This window comes from Corylus avellana, chromosome ca6, assembly GCF_901000735.1.
Source record: "Corylus avellana chromosome ca6, CavTom2PMs-1.0".
Taxonomy (NCBI): Eukaryota; Viridiplantae; Streptophyta; class Magnoliopsida; order Fagales; family Betulaceae; genus Corylus; species Corylus avellana.
The window spans coordinates 5,108,008-5,125,467 of record NC_081546.1 but is presented as its reverse complement, the minus strand read 5'-3'; the positions used below and the strand labels follow the sequence as shown (position 1 = coordinate 5,125,467).

Genomic DNA, 17,460 nt, shown 5'->3' with positions numbered 1-17,460 from the left:
ATTGATTGGTTATTGTAGTATCAAAAGAAGGTATCACAATCTATTAACAAAATCAACTTCTCATATTGTCTCCATCTCCCCCACCCCCCCACCAAATCAGGATGTACATTTATTTCAATTCAGAGCACTCATTGACGTAACAAAATAATTAATGTTTCATCATCCAGTCCCACAAGCACTAGAAAATGAAGAATACAAATTATTCATTGTTGTACAAATAAATTCACCAAAAAAGGGAAAAAAAATTATCCTATTCTTTCCATTTTGGTTCAAGCTGTGAGACAAAGGGTCTATTATGACTAAATTATTAATTTACACCACTGCAACTCAGTGCAGCTGCTGCTATGCAATAGTAATGTGAAAATACTCACAGCTGTATACTGAACCAAAATCATTAATTGCTGCATCACAGTCTCTGCTTCTTCCTTCAATTGCCTCTGGGGGTTAAGTTCTGAACCCAACCTAAAATATCAGAAAGATAACACAGACAAAACATGAGAACCTCGTTTGAGAGGTTAAAAGAACACAGACAAGGTCCCATACACAAGTTCTATTATGATTACTTTTCAAAATAGCGATCCAAGTTGTGCCATTGAGGATCTTTGCAACGATTTCCAAAACGCACCACTTCTCCTGAGAAAATTTTCAATTCTTCTCTGCCAGAGTTGCAGAACAAAATGATTAATTTTCTCAACCATGTAACAATCATAAGAAGAATTAACCAGTCCAAAGCCAATAACAAAAACATTATAAAAATAATATAACTATCTACGCCTATACACCTCTTGTCGGTTGCAGCAATTCTTAGAAGTTCATCCATATCTCTTGAAATTAAATTTTGCACCCCTTCCGATGGAAGTACCACATCTTTTAAATGTTTGATGTTCTCTTTGGAAAGGGATTGCATTAGACTGGCACCCTTAACAATTGTGTTCGCAACTTCAAATGCCAAAATTGAAATTTTATTCCCTTTTGTTGTCACCCCTGAGGTAAAACCACCACTAGGGTTCAAATTGGTCATGCTACTACCAAGCGTGTCCAAAACTTCCACTGCCTTCCCAAGCCCCGCAGTACCAGCTCTGCCCAGAAGTAAGCTCACCTCAGAAACCTATAACACACACAAAAAAAAAAAAAAAAAAAAGAGATTACTATTCCTATTCAACACCATAGCGATAATATTTACACATTAACACAAAATTTGTTTAATTACTGACAAATGCGGAAACCACCATCTAAACTTCAACAATCATGGGAAATATTGAAAAATTCTCTTGGCAACTTACAAACATAAGGCCAACAAGCACTTAAGTTCGCAAGTACAGAGTAAAAATAACTATTGAAGCAATGATAGTAAAAATATCACAAGCACTTAGGTTCGCAACTTACAAACATAATGCCTCACATTGAAGAAATGACAGTTTCTGGCAGGGAGGGGGGGGAGAGGCAAGATACAAGATAATTCCCAGAAAAAACAAAAAAAAATTTAACAATGAAGCATATTTACCTCACAAAGAACCTCCAAAAATCTAGAAACAACCAATCAAGTGAAGTAGCTAAAACTTAACAAGACGGTTGGTTTGCAGGATCTAACTTTCCTCATGACATTCACATTACTGGGAAGGTGATGCATGGGAATCCAAATTCTCAGGAATATGACTATTCGCAAGTTTGGGAATGATTAGGAATATGATAGGATTCTAGAGAATGTGAGATTCGCGTGTTCGGTTTACTCCTAGGCATCATGCAGGAATAATTTATTCTTCCTAAAATATCTTTATGTTTCTCTTCAAGTGCATAAGGTTGTTTGATACAAAATATCTTTATGTACCACTTTGCTACTATGGCCAGTAACATAAATATATAATCACATGTCAGAAACACACAAAAGCTCTAATAGCCTCCTTCAAATCTTAAAATTTCTCCAATTATCCTCAATTCCCTACAGCCCAGGTCAATTCCAGACCCATCACAAACAAAAAGGCATTTACAAAAGTCTTTATTTTTGGAAGAGATTAAATCTTTATTTTTCAACACTTATATATCTTTGAACAGTTGCTTATGTTTCTCCTTTGGTAATTAGTTATCATGATTCTTTTGTTCTCTTTGCCCCTACTAGCTAGGTGTCTCCTCTTGTATACTTCATGTGTACTTAAGGGCACCTTACGCTTTTAATGATATCTCGATTACTTATCAAAAAGAACAAAAGTCTTCCACTAAGCAAAAAGGACGTCATCCAATTTGAAAATGACGGGAAGGTGGGTATGAGGAAGAAACGAGTGTCATGAAATTTTTTTAGGCTGCTTTTGTTTCAGCAAAAAGGACATCATCCAATCTGAATGAGGGGAAGGTGGGCTTGAGGAACGTGTCGTGAAATTTTGTTAGGCTGCGTTTGCTTCGGTGTAATACGTTTTCTGGAAAATGTTTTCCCCATTTTTTGGTGTTTGGTGTGAGCGAAAAATACTAGCCAACGGAAATAATTTCCAAGTCAACAAAGAGCTGTAAGCCATTTTCTAGAGCATATCTCCCCAAACCACAATACCATCCACCCACTCCTACAAAGGAACCCACTCCAACGAGCTGTAAGCCTTGCAAAATTCTATTCCAAGTTAACCCTGCTTAAGCATGGATGGATAGGTCTCAGAGAATTTGTGAACTGACATCATTGCAACATTTTATCCTATTTCTAATGGCACCAATATCTAGTAATGAATTCCTTCCATAAGGGAAGAGTCTGTGGCTTCAAATGCTATTGAAAACAAGCATAACTGCAAAAAAAAAAAAAAGAAAAAAAAAAAACCGCAACTAGTAACCCTACCATAGCATATTTTGTTCAACCTAAAGAAGAATTATTGATTCCAACCAAAAAATATAAGCAAAAACATGCATAGAACATATCAAGGTAAGACTTACCTTTGCAACTGCCTGCTTGGACTTGGTTGATCTAGATTTGTGTGATAAAACCCTATTCAAGCGAGGAATCCCGTCATTGAGATCATCCGGAGCAAGACCATATGGAACTACATTTGGCTCCGGAAACGAAAAGTGCTCTCTTAACTGCTTATCCATGTTTTCGCCAACCGGAGACGGGGTCAAATGGCTACTTATTTTCACGGGCAATGCATGAGACTCGAAAACCACTCCAGACCCATTATTAGAATGGCCATTAGCATGTTGAAAGCTTCCAACGGGAGCATTATCAACAATCCCACGATCCACGGCGGATCTCCCCGACCTCGAGCAAATCCCACCCATGGTATTGATCACCACAAACTATGCCTCACCTTTTATTTCATTCACAAATTCCATACAATAGCCAAGAATTTGGACTATTTACAAGAACTAACACCAACCCTCGTAATCAGCAATTCAACTATACCAATTTGTACATAACCAGAGCAAAATCAGAAGCTCCTCCAATCTCCACAGCTAGGAATTCAACCAAACCAGTTTGAAACTACAAATGAAACTCCTACTTCCGCAAACATCCACAGTACCAATTCTGACCACTACTGAGTGTTCCAGCCCATCAACTCCCAGATCACCAAACTGTCAATCAAGAAAACACCCAACCCATAAATCAGAAACCGCAAGTCAAACACAAATTAAGAATCCAATTTCTCCAAAGAAAAGCATGCGACAGAATCACTAAAATTAAATCCTTTACTCAAACAAAGCAGAATTTGATCAAAACCCACAAACCATTATCACAAAAAGAATCAAAATTTAAGATCAATCGCAGTTACCAACAAATAGGCGGCTATGCACAAACTGACACACACACAAAACAGAAAACCAGTCAGAGAAACTCACCAGGTCACAGATAGAAAAGCGGGTGGATGAGTTGAACTTGGATCTGCTAGAAAATAAATGATGATAATGACGGTGTTGGGCAAAGGGGTTGATGGGGTAGCAGATGAAGAAAGACCTTAAAACCCAAAGACAGAAAGAGAGAGAGAGAGAGAGTCAAGTCAGACTCAATCGAAACCCGCTCTTTGCATTTTTCTCTCTCTTTTTTCTTTCTTATTTTTCTCTTTGGCCTACTTGGCTTTGGCAGCCAGTATGACTAGTACGAGTTGTAGAACTGTAGAAGTCCTGCCTTCCCGAAGGACTCACTGCCTTTGCTTTGGTCAAACCCCCCTAACCCACCCGCCTCCACTTCCGTCTCTCACCACCCACCCTTTTACCATTCTCCTCGTTTTTTTTTTACCACCCTCCTTCTTGGCGCCTGTTCTCCACGCTCCTCCCTCTCCTCTCCCCGTCACAGCCGACTATTTTGGAAAACACATTATTATATCTTCCTCCATGAATAGTATTCCTCTATTTGGGGGAATGATTAGATTATTTCCAAAAATAATATGCAACTAAATAAAATAATTATTACTCCATGCAAATAATCATTTCATTTTATAGTCTATTTCGCATAGACCTGAAAATTTTTTTGATACGATCCGCAAACTCAACACAAAATTAAAAGATTATAGTTAAAAAATTTGACCCGTGAATTCGATATAAATTTACATTTAACCCGTTTAATTAAAAAGGTTGAGTTAGAGTTTGTTTATATAATATTATACTCACGTCTTGACACAATTTGAACCCGACATATGAACACGAATTGTTACACTTAACTCCGCGTGCCAATTATGTTTTCAATGAAAAATTGGAAAGTCTTTGAAGGTTTATTGTTAGTTATTAAGTTGGGTTGGGTTTATAATGATCCCCTTTTTTTTTCTATTTTTTTTTTAAGTTTGATGTGAAGTCAATCTGATTAATAGATAACACAAAATAATTGGCAATGAGTCTTCTGAAAGTGATGAAAGTTTTTGATGTCTCACCAGCTGTTTATGTGATACACAACTGTACAGCATTTTTGGTATGTCATCCATCAAATCCAATCCAATTTCAACCAATTTTCTTTTTTCTTCTTTTAGCTAGAAGTTTAAGAAAAAATAACAAAATTAAAAATTAAAAAAGTTTCCGAAGCAATAATTTTTATTTTTGTCATTATTTTATTTGGTATTTTAAAAAAAATAAAAATAAAAATTGTATTTTTATTCATAATAATGGCTAATTTTTTTTTTAAAAAAAAAATGGTCATTATTATGAAGAAAAATACAATTTTTAATTTAAAAAAAATACCAAATAAAAGAAGGACCAAAATAAATATTATTCCTTCATAAATTTTTAAAATTAAAAATTAAAAAAAAAATTCTGAAGCAAAATACAGTTTTTATTTTAAAAAAAAAAAAACCAAAATAAAAATTATTGCTTCAGAAACTTTTTTTTATTTTTAATTTTGTTATTTTTTAAACTAAAAAATAAGGTAAAAATTGGCTTGGGCAAAATAGTTGTGCTTTTAGCATTTTCCTTGATTTAATCCTTTTTTTATATTTTTGCATCAATTTGTCAAATCTGAAAAATCTACCAATTATTTGGCCAAAATGTTCAACAACAAATCTTCCCATGAATCATGCCACGGATTGAATCAAAAAATAAAAAATCTTGGAAGACCAAAATATGAATAAGTAATCAATATGAACAATTTAAGCAAGAGGGTTGATTAGAAATTGTTATTTGTTTGATTTGTTTTCCATGATTTGACCAAATGAAAGTTGCTTGCTGCTTTGAATTGTTCAAACCGTCTTGCTGATAGATATATAATTATATTATATTATATATTATATATTATATATTGGATTTACCCTAATATTACAAAGTGTAATTCACGCGCCTGGTGGGCTAATCACCACCATAGTCAAATTCAACACATTGATGACCTCCTTTTTTATTAATTAATCTAATAAATCGTAGCTCAAACGTTAATCAAAGTTTTTATTATTTATATATATATATATATATATATATATATATATATATATATATATATAAGTCTAAAAATTAGGCTCTAGTGAGCTTAGCCTCTTAAGATGATTACAAGAAGTAAAATACATTCTACCAACCCTTGTAATGTAAACGGAATTTCCAAAGCCTACAGTCAACTTCTTTAAGAAACAACGGTAATTTTTTTAGTTTAGTGATATTCCTCTTTTTCAAAGACATTGGAGATTTAATTCTATGATATGGGACTTATGAAGTTAATGATCTTTTATTACATGTTTAAGAAATAAATAAAAAACCCTTCATGTAAGAGCTTCTAAACGCGTTTTTTTTTTTTTTCAACCTACTGATCCGTTTGGTTGAGCAGTTTTAAAATGTGTAGTTTAAAAAGTAGTAATTTCAAAATGCAGTTAATGAAAACATAATTTTTAAAAATATAGTTAAACGTTTCGTAAAATTGCAATACAACATTTAAAATCGTGTGTTTTTAAAAGTGCAACCCTTGCACGCGATTTATAAACATACATTTTTTCACGTTTTCAAAACCGTCATTTTTTTTTTCACGATTTTGTTTAAAAACATACTTTTGACATGCGAAAATCGCAAGGCTAAACATATTTGTAATAGACCATCACTCGCAATGTTAATTTTCTTTCGCTAATTAGAGTGTATCACTGTATTGGCTTAATACAATGCATCTAATAACTCTTAAGTTCTATTTGTTTCAACACAAAAAAATTTCTATTGGAAACTATTTTCAATGTTTCAGCTACATAATATTAGCAACGGTAGCCAAAAAAAACAGCTGGCAACTTTTGGTAAACACTTGTGGCAGATTCCGGCAATGTAGAATGAACTGTGAGAGAGTGTAAATGTAAGAATGAGAAGCTTAAACTCGAAAAATGGTTTATAGTTTTAAAAGAGAGAGACCATTTTACATAAATTAAATACGGTTTTATTGGCCAACCAAAAATGTTTCTATTTAACCACAATTTTCAGTCTGAAAAAGTAGCATAAACATTTTACATTAAAATAAACGGAGCCTTGGTCTTTTTCTTATTTCTTTTCCTTTTTGTTATTATATATGTTACAATATGTCAGCTATATCAAAAATCAACCAGGCTAGGGTTTTCTCGCTTTCTCTCTAGTGCCGCAGCCTCAGGTAAGCCCCCTCCCCCATGGTGAGGGGAGGAGGGATGGCTGTTTGCTGCCTCCCCCCTCCCCTTGCATGCCCTTGCATTGGATGCCAGTAGTTTACTTGATGTCCCTGGCCCGGGTTGCCTCCTCCCTACCCCTCCTCCACCGCCCCTTCCTCTTTATTCCGCTTTTGTCTCTGGCGGGGCTCTCTGGTTGTTTTCTGTTCCTTTCCCTTATGTTTCTTTGCTGTTTTTTTGGTATGTTGTTCTTGTAGCTTTGCCTATGTGCCACTCAGTGTGGGTTCTAATTTTGGGGTTTCTTTCAAACTCCCCTTGTTTTGTTTTGTGTTCGCCGCCGATCTCCTCCGCCCGCTCTGCCACCCACCGTCCGCTGTTGGGTTTTTCCTTGCGCCCCTCCAGAGAAGAGCCTCAATGCCCCCTGCTGCGATGGTTTTCCGGCCAGCTGGCGATCGGCTTCGCCTCCCTCCATCCACTGTTTTGGGCCTTTTTTCGCGTCCCCGCCGCATCGAGCTTCCAGCGTTCCCTTCCGGTGTCGGTCTTCGGCGAGTGCACTCTCGGCATCCACGCTGCGTGTGCCTGTTCCCGTTTTGTTTTACTTTCCTTGTATTGTCTTTGTTCCTGTTTTTCCCTGTATGCATCTCATTCATGTTATTTGCTTGTAATAAGGCTTTGCCTCTTTGGTTCGTCCACGTTTTATTTCGATTTTCTTGCTTCTGTTTGTAATAAGGCTTTGGCCCCTCGATCTGTCTGCTTGGATGTGAACTGAACTTTGGTCCAGACCTTTGGGTCATGGATGTGATTTTTGGTCCAGACCTTTGAGTTGTGGACGCGAACTTCATCCTGGCTTTTGGGTCAAGGAGGAATTTGAGCTACCTATGCATTGGATTGTGTTTGTCTTATGTAGATCTGTTATCTCAACAGAAAACTAGTCATAAGTTAGTGGAGGTTTTAGGTGATGATTGTATCTTTGTAGCTTCGGCTATAATTTGCATTTTCAGGGCTTTATGCTCCTGCGATGTAAGAGCTTTATGCTCGTGATTATTATCAATGAAATTGAAATGTTTTTCTTTAAAAAAAAAAAAAAAAAATGTCAGCTATATCTTGTCGACATAATCACTTGCAAATTAATTACATGCATCTTGCAAAGTTGAAGGAGTCCAACAGTTAACAGTTTGGTTCCTACAACCAAACCTAGCTAATCTAATTTGTTGGTAATTGTGGGGCTACGTTGGGTGACGGTTTTGGAAACATTTTTCCATGTTTTAAAATAAAAAACATATTTCAAAACCATTTACCAACTGTCCAAATGTATCAAATTTCTTTCTTTGATATATAGTAATATATTTTCTAGAAAGGCAATGATTATTGTCGATCGTAATCAATCTAAAAAGAAGTTTGAACCAGAGAATTTCTAGGCAAGGAGAAGGCATACTACACTATCATCTATCCAAATCATACCCAAACTTCATAATTGTAAATTAGCGGATGTGTTTGGCAAAGAGTCTTGAGAAAATAACTGATTGACTTGATATAAAATAAAAATGAGTTTTTAATTTTGAGATAACTTCATTGAAGACCCTGAACTTTCATTTGATTTGACAAATCTCTTATAAACTTCAAAATCTATTAATTTAGTCCCCCTGAACTTTCAATTGCTCTCAATTTGAACCCATCTATCAAATTTAGTAGTTAGAAATATCAAAAAAGACAAAAATATTCATGATTTTTTTTTTTAAAAAAAAAAAAAAATTGGAATTAAGGGTAAAGTTGAAATTTTATAAAAAAAAAATTCATGGGTATAAACGTCATTTAAAGTTTAAAATATGACGGGGGGGTCCAAATTGATTGCAATTGAAAGTTCAAGGGACTATGAGAGATTTTAAAGTTTGGAGGAGAGTTTGTCAAATCGGATGGAAGTTCAAGAATCTTTAGTGAAGTTACCTTTTTAATTTTTTTTAATGAGAAAATAAGTGAAATAAATTGTTTGTTAATGTTAAAAAAAAAAACTATTAGGAAATCTATTCTATTTTTAGAACCATTAAGATACGAAAAATAAAAAGTAATCACAAAATACAGAGATTTTTGTGATTCACTATTAAGGATTACGTCCACAACGTTTTAGCTAGGTTTACGACCCACAACCGAGTCAAAACACTGAAACGGGCCAATTTTTTTTTTCCGGGGGCTCTGACTTTGACACTATCAGCCTAAGTCTTCATTTCATGGACTAAGCCTTAGAAAAAATCCCATTTAAAACCGTAGCGCTTCCAACATTAAATGAGGTCGGATGCAAGCCGGGTCAGATATAAACCCAGCTTCACATAACCTAACAAAAACGTGATCACTTTTTTAAGAGAAACAAAATGAAAAATCTTTGCCAAACATCCCTTGCTTGCATCCTTGTTGGTCCAGCTGTATGAACACTAGAAATTACTTCCCCATACCAAATGAGGCCAAGGAAATAGACATGAGGAGGCCTAAGTTTAGGCAATTTGACCAGCAAATATGAAAATAGAGACTTCTTCGTGTAAACAGAATCATGTGTATGAATTCATCCCCGCCGTTGAAAAGTCAACCTGAACTTATTGGTCAACTCATAAACAAAAAACTTAACGTCATGTGATTCTTTGGAGCACAAATAAAATATCTCATGGCAGCATTAATTATAGCGTTGCCTTAACTGTAAGAAAATCGGTGGTCCAAAGAAACACGTGTAGTCAATCTAAGACAACTACTAACCATCAGTGATTTTCATCCAATGGTCCATGTTCCACGTGATAAACATTGGCCGCCTACTTGCATAGGGCACTGTCAAATTACATTTTGTTCCAGAAGCATTTTTTTTTTCCAGAAGCTTAAGTGGTAAATTTGTAATAATTTAATATTTTTCTTCCCACATGAATTTAAATTCTTACTCAACAAACAAGGCTTAACTAATATGTAAATGTTTAATTAAAATAGAAAACAAGCATATATATTTTGATACCGTGTTAAATTAATAGATATATTAAGTGCGACTCTTCTTTGGCGTGAGATTTCGTCAAACCCTTTTTTATTTTTTTGGACTGTACGGCTTAATCCTTATTCTTTTTCCCTCCTTCATCCGTTCTTCTTCTTCCAAATTCACCCTACATGCATCAAATATGAAGTGAGAGCTAAAATAAAGGGACGACACATACAAGCTATGCCCGCCGTGACAATATGTGAATTGTACGTGCAGCATAACGGGTAAGAAACAGTTGGATACAGAGCCAATGAACGTGGAGAGATGGCGTGGTAGGGCTAGAAGATGCGGACGTAAAATAAATTTGAGTAATGTTAAGAGACTATTTTTTTTATTTTCTTAAAGTTGATTTGACTTTTAAAATTATAATTTGATCAAAATATAATATTAATTTATTCTTAATTAATAATGATTTTAAAGGTTACAAAAGAAGGCTCCTCCCTTGCCAGCACGAAACAAAAGGAATAAGAGACTTTCCCTTTTGTTAAGGATGTTTACTCGGAAGGGAAAGATAGAAGAGAGATGAGATATTTTCCACTTTTGTTAATTAAGGATGTTTTCAAGAGGACAAAGTCAACGATGTCTGCATGGAAGATTAAACGTGGAGTTTGGAGCTTTTCAATTTGTCGAAAGCATTTAATAGCATAAAAGAAAGAAAGGCGAAAAAAAAAAAAATTAGAGAAGAAGATAGAAACAACACAAAGATGCCAACGTATACGTATGAATCCTTCAACCGTAAGGAAAGAATGTGAAATCAGTGTTTGAGGTTTACCCAATTTGATTGTTGGAAATAAGTTGTTTTTTTTGTTATATCTTACGGCTATGTTTGCCAAAGGCTGGACCGGGCCGGCAGTGTAGTGCTTTTTTTTGTTGGTTTTAGTGAAAATGTTTTGTGAAAAAAAGTGAAAAAAATATGTTTTGTATGAAAAAAGTACAAAAAATTTGTTTCGTAGTAATTTTTTTATTTGAATAATAATAATAAAAGGTGATTAATATGGAATAAAAAGAAATAATGTTGGGATTAATTTTGCCTACAGGTCTCTGAATTCATTTTGGTACAAGATGAAGCTAATTGTAAATTAGGTAATCTACGGGAATAAATCACTGTAGTTTACAGAATCATATAAAGCAACAATGATCTTTGCGAATATACAAAATAACACCTCTAAAATAGTTTGAGAAAAAGTTTAACCGAATATGTTAAACACGGATTGAAGTAGACATGGCACGCATTGGTTGAAGCACAAGGATTAAACCGCCAATGCTCAGGTGATCGAACCACTTCTTTGACCAAATTAAGGGAATAATTTAAAGGTGAATTGACCATTCTGTGTCATGAAATGACGACGAAAAAGATAGCGGAATAGAGACTTCATGGCGGTGGTAGAGTAATAGGGGAAGAGTCAATAGTGGGGGAGATCAGGAGATGAGGTTGAAAATGAAATGCCAAGTTTTTTCAACCTTAAAAGAAGAGGTGGCGAATTTTTTGTTGTACTTTTACACCAGGAGCAACCCCGTGAGATTATTCTTCTGTCCAATTCTTTTCAAAAACCTAACTTCTTCCATCTTTTAAACTAAGAGATGGTGGATATCCGCCGACGCAGTCTATTAAACTAACATGTGTTCTTAAAGTATGTGATTCTACGGTGCATTTTTAAATGGAGTGAAACCATTTACAACATCATAAACAGAGCAGAAGCATAACTATCTAGAGCTTTTGAAGCAATCAAATTTATAGTAGTTGTAGTCATCATGCAAGATGGAATTATTGGCCTCAACAGAAAACAACAACTTCAAACTGTCTAAACTCAATGAATCACGAAGCCTACTGTAGTTACAAAGTTCAGTTCATTTTTCTAAGAATCAGCAGGGAACCATTATAACATCAAGTACAGGCCATTCAGCTCCTCGGCTGCCTCTTATGTTTATAGGGAGATAACCAGAGGATTTGAGGACAATAAATTACTTGTTCAGCAATGTTTTTGGCTCCACTGCCATGATGAGGCACCAGATCCAGCTGCTGAAAAACATGCCGGGAGAAGCATAGAATTGACTTCGGAAAAATAAGAAGGCAGCTAGAGGATTCTGTCAGCCTTATTCAGCATTGGTACTAATGAAAACTGAAAAGTAAGAGTCATTGATCTAGCTGCCCAAAGAACAAAATAAAAGACATCTGTATTAGCAAATGATCCTACAAAGACATCATACAGTAGAAGGTAATATAATAAAACGAAATCAATGTTGTAAAATTTATTATTCTAGTAAAAGACTTCTACACCATGTTGGTGCACAATCTACGCAAAAGGCACAAAAACTTGAAGACATGGACATACCATTTTCAACTCCTTTTGAGTGTTGAACTCTGAGATTAGGTCTTCTAATTCTTCAATGATTGCTTTATAGCAGAAACAATATTGATCCTAAGAAACAGTAAGTTAAAAAAGATGGAGCATCAGAAGTAGAGCAGACTCAGCATTCATTTTTAAGAAAAAGGAGAAAGAGAGGGGGTTGACTGGTTGAGGAGGGGTAATGAGAATGAGATTAATCTACATTCTTGTCACATAATATTCAGCCTTTTCTCTGCGCTCTAAAGGATATTAGACAAAAAAGAAACTAAAAACACTACTGCTTGCTCCCCTATAACCGTCTTGTGCAACTCTGTTAACCAGAGAATCAAACCAACCCAATCATGGTTGGTTTTACCATGCAACCTGTCAGCCAACCAGAGCCATAATGCAAGGAAGTAAAAACAAAAACAAAATAGGGCTTTCTGCACAGGCTACTAGGAAAGGACAAACTTGCCCCCCAGTACACAGACAAATTGCCCCATCTACATGAAATAAATCAGGTTAAGGTTTCTACTGGTCCTTCGGGCTTGCACAAGTCCATAGTTCAATACTCGGGCCAAACCTTCAGGTTGAGCCATAAACTTAGAGCTCTTCTTTCAGGCCAGCAGAATTTCACTAGTGTAATAATGGATTAATTATATGACATTACCATGGAAATTATTATAAAGTAACTATACCGGCGTTTGGACCATTCCAATTCTCTGAGACCTGAACATGGTTATGGTATTAACAAGATCTAAAGCAGACATGTCTCCAGCAAGAATTCTTTGAATTGTGTTATGAATGGTGCAATATGTTCCTGTTCTCCCAATACCTGCACTGAGAGAGAGAGAGAGAGAGAGAGAGAGTTTCAGAAAAAAGTGCACATATGATATATGGAGCATTATCATGGCACATTTAGATTATATAAACTTGAGCTGAACCTGCAGTGCACCACTATTGGGCCAAGACTGGGTGGTACATGATATAGTCTTTTCAAAATTTCACGCACTGCAATTGTGTCCTTTGGAACTCCATGATCGGGCCATTCAGGATACTGAATATGCAGAACAGATATGGGTGCCTCCTCGGACTGCAATATAGATGACAATGGCTAAGAGAAAAAGACATTTCCGTAGGTGGGAAATCAATTACAAATCACACAATAAGAACACCAATTTATAAAGCAAGGTATACATTCGAACACTAGTAAATTCATTTGGTAATTGATACAAATTGAGAACAGCATAACTATACAGCATATCTTCAGGGGCTCCTTGATGTCTTAATGTGTTCTTTTCTGCATTTTTTTGGTGGAATAAATGAATAGTATCACTAACATCTTGGAGGACAAATGCCTCATATATGGGACGAGTACAAGGACCTAGAAGCACATAAGAAAATTGGACAGGAGGGAGAAGAGGCAAAAGGAATAATAAGGGCTTCGATTTCCAGAATCAATTTGGTTGCAGTCCTTCCAAATGAAATCTAGAAGGCAAAGAAGGGTTACTATTCCAGCTGTGAAAATAAGAGGATTCAACACTTCAAACCACCACTTCTCTCTCTCTCCCTCTCTGTTTCTTTTCTTTGATTTCTTTTTTTCTTTTTTTGGGAAGGGGGGTGCAGAAACTCTAAGGAGAAAATCTGTATAGAGGGAGACAGAGAGAACAAAATTCACTTTAGAAGGAGCTATTCTAAACACAATTTGCAGGGCGAAAAGAAAAAGAAGAAAAGAAGATGGTACCCTAAAACATGGGCAATTAGCATAACTATTTGCTAGAGATCCAAAGAAACTTCAAAAAATGCCCATGCCCACACCAACTCTTCTACCATGCCATTGAGTACTCCAGCCAAAACCGGAATATTGTCAACTTAGAAACTAGATATTTGCCAAATGAACAAGAGCTTATCACACTAGCTTGCAGATTAACTCAAGGTTCCAACTTCTAAGCCTCAAATCTAGATGCTCATTAGCAATGAGAACCACATCTAAAATTTATCCGCTCCCCAACAAATGCAGTTTAATTCTGTGAAAGCACCTCATTGATTACAGGGATATTTTTTTTATTGGTAAGACTCTTTACAACTTAAGCTAAAGCCAGGGCCTTGAATGTACAAGCAAAGACCCTATGTTATTACTTTAACATATTCCTCACCAAACAGATTGGCATTTAATATTCATTACCTCCATTTTCAGGGCTGAAAAGAATAACACAGAATTAAAACTTTATCCCTAGGTACACAGAGAGTATGCAAGAGAAGCCACCTAACTAATAGGAGCAAAAAGAACAAGAACATCATAATAACTTATCACCAAAGGAAAAGTAAGAACCACAAGGAACTGCTAATGAGCATCTAGATTACCCTTCCTTTTCTTCTTCTTCAACCACAAGGAACTGCTGCTCGTAAAAATCCTGCAACCTCTTTTCTTCTTCTTCTTCCTTTTTCTTTTCAACCAATAAATTCTTTTAAAAAGAAGAAAAAAATTTAATACAACCCTTTTTTCTATTACCAATAATTAAATTAGCCTTCTTAACCATAGAATCCAAAATCTAATACTTTTCTATCCCATTTTTATTGATCACTGAAAGATCTTAATCTCCAAATTCCTGAGCTGTCAGACGTCAGGAAGCCTTACCTCTAAATTAATCTAAGATAACCCATGTAACTCATCACAAGGAATAGATATACTTTTTCAAACTATATTTACATAACTTATGGGAGAAACATGCATTCTCATTTTGTCAAACAAAGTTTGTCCCCAATATCATGCTGGATTTCCACTATATGGTATGCCTAAAGAATCCATAAAGCATCAGTTTACACATTATCAGCAGTATTTTCAAAAATTCATCTTACCTCCCTATGGTTCACCTCCAAGAGGTGTAACTCTAATGAAGTGTCAGTAGTTCTTATCCATTTAGTGACAATACATATATCACCAAATTCCCTAGGACCATCCTCTGCCTGGAAATAATCTCCACATTTTACCATCTGCACATAAAGTTTAAATCAGAAGGCATCTAACAAATAAGTATGAAATAAGAAATCTAAAACTATATTATGCAAGATTATAAGAATCATCAAATGAATATGAAAAGTCGAGACAATGACCGTAGGTTTGCACATCACAACCACATAAAAGTAATATAAGCAGAAATATTTTTACTAATGACCACATTACAAGCATGACAATAATATATTCATTAGTAAAGTTAGAAAAGATCAAGCTGGTCATAAACCAAAAGGCATCTATGTGCCTGCACATGTGAAGTAATTTATCATAAGAGTGTCCCTTAAAAATAATAGAAAAAAAAAGAAGAAGAAAGATATGAGGAAATGGTGCCCCCAATAACCCTGTCAAAAGGGTTTACATTATAGGTGGAACAATTGTTATTCTGATGAAGCCCATACATCTTTTGTCAAGTAAAATCCAAAGGCAATCTGGTGAAGCCCAATACTTAAAGATAGAAAGGTAACAAAGTACCCAGTCGATGAAAAGCACTGGATAAGTCTAAGTTGTTTAAATATAAATACTTACACACCACAAAACATCTAAAACTGGCTCAGAAACATGAATATACTCAACCAATGAACCAGACTGAGTGCCAATTCCATGTTCTCATAATTGATGAAATACATCATCTGGGGTTGCCCCTTTAACATTTGTAAATGCTATATTAAACCCTTTCCAGTTTTTGATGTAAAAGTGCTAGTTTTGTCATGGACTACTTATGCTGGATATCAAAGATTTGAGTAATTATATGCAACTGCAAATTACAAAATTACCTTAAACTCTACACAGTGAAGTACCTTGTAATTGTCGACCAACCTGGTCAGCATCACAATCACAGGGCAATGGTACTGGAGTACCATTTCCCAGAAATCCTCGTAGGTGTGCGGTAGTGGACCTTGCGTGGCAATAAACTGAGAAACATTTTCCGAGGAAGAAGTCTACATTGAAATGAGTCATTATCGAAAGGTCAAAACAAGGAGATAGGAGACAGTTCCAAACATCTTAGAATATTCTACTGAGAGACACTATCAACTAAATATTGATTATATAAGCTTGTACCGTGACAAGGCTCGCATTTATGTAGCCCCTCGCTTCCGGTCTGTAATCCGTACACGAATTAAGAACAACCCTATTCTTGTCAACTGAAATCAACAACAATACAGCAATCTGGTGACAAAAAACTTGGTCTTCAAACTTCATATATGTATATATATCCATTTGTGAGAAAGAAAATTCAAATTGCTTAAGCACTGAGGCATCAAAAGAAACAAAGATGAGATATACATGGCACGACATCCGTGTAGCGGTTTTTGCTCAAATTGACACTGTCAAAAGCCACAGTACAGCTTCTCCGCATCTCAGATGGTGTTATCCTATTGGCCTGACATCAACTTTAAAACTTAGTACTGTAACCAAAACAGAACCGCATAAACAAAAGGTAAATAGTAATACAAATGATACCCCATCAGAAATAAATTCCTTGTCCACCTTAAAAGATCCAATCTTTTTCAAGAGGACCATCCTTAAATGCATTTGTCTTTGAAACCAAATTCTTACGTAAACGTGTTTTTCAGTGACACTTTCCCAAGAGAGTTTCAGAAGATCAACTTTCTTGAAGCAGAAAATTAACAACATGAACCGTCATGTTTCAAAACCCTCGTGAAATTTTGTATCTTTTCTTTTCCTACACATTCTCGGGAGCACACGATGAGCAACCAAAAGAACCAACCTGCAAGCGAGCGAACTCCTGTGCGATGGTCTGAGGCGCGGAGAGCTTCTGGCGGAAGAACCCGAGCGCTTCGGAGCAGCGCGCGAACTGATCTGGGGTGAGAGCGAGCCCGGGCGGCGAATCGGGGGAGAAATCGAAGCTGCTGGGCGGCGGGTTAGCGACGGACGCAGCGGCAGAAGAGGCGGCCATGCCGGATCTTCCCCGGCGGTGGTGGGCCCGTCGAGAAATGAGGTTCCCCAGTTGAATTGAATGTGGGTTTTTTCCTCTGCGATTTTGGTGTAGAAATTATGGGAAGTGGGCGTTTTTTCCCTGTGATTGATTGGGTTATCATGAGTTTGTACTCTTTGCTTGGGCTGGCACAATCTTTGTCGCCAAGCACCGACCAATCT

At 36.0% G+C, this 17,460-nt stretch overlaps 2 protein-coding genes across 2 annotated transcripts in view; both read right to left on the bottom strand.

Annotated features, from left to right (window-relative positions):
- Positions 1-4,096, bottom strand: part of LOC132184040 (protein PSK SIMULATOR 1) — an 8,544-nt gene extending 4,448 nt beyond the window's left edge. Inside the window, exons 1-5 of the mRNA XM_059597519.1 lie at positions 3,811-4,096; positions 2,911-3,546; positions 783-1,108; positions 564-656; positions 317-462 (exon numbers count right to left, since the gene is read on the bottom strand). Of these exons, the coding sequence (XP_059453502.1) occupies positions 317-462; positions 564-656; positions 783-1,108; positions 2,911-3,252 (907 nt within the window). The 5' untranslated portion in view covers positions 3,253-3,546; positions 3,811-4,096. The remainder of the gene's footprint in view (positions 1-316; positions 463-563; positions 657-782; positions 1,109-2,910; positions 3,547-3,810) is intronic.
- Positions 4,097-11,689: 7,593 nt separating this feature from the next.
- LOC132184609 (protein-tyrosine-phosphatase PTP1) lies at positions 11,690-17,397 on the bottom strand. The gene is made up of 9 exons (XM_059598300.1): positions 17,072-17,397; positions 16,627-16,723; positions 16,402-16,484; positions 16,140-16,280; positions 15,186-15,320; positions 13,271-13,419; positions 13,025-13,166; positions 12,333-12,419; positions 11,690-12,145 (listed from the first exon to the last, which is right to left on the bottom strand). The coding sequence occupies exons 1-9, from the start codon at positions 17,258-17,260 to the stop codon at positions 12,134-12,136; spliced, it is 1,035 nt and encodes a 344-aa protein (XP_059454283.1). The 5' UTR covers positions 17,261-17,397; the 3' UTR covers positions 11,690-12,133.
- Positions 17,398-17,460: the final 63 nt, after the last annotated feature.

What these genes read in the sequence shown, in the direction of transcription:
- LOC132184609 (XM_059598300.1), bottom strand. Translation starts at nt 17,260, where the DNA reads ATGGCCGCCTCTTCTGCCGCTGCGTCCGTCGCTAACCCGCCGCCCAGC. An exon ending in CTACACGGATGTCGTGCCAT is followed by an intron (nt 16,485 to 16,626) that starts GTATATCTCATC and finishes TGTTGATTTCAG; the next exon opens with TTGACAAGAATAGGGTTGTT. An exon ending in TTGGAATGGTCCAAACGCCG is followed by an intron (nt 12,420 to 13,024) that starts GTATAGTTACTT and finishes ACTGTTTCTTAG; the next exon opens with GATCAATATTGTTTCTGCTA.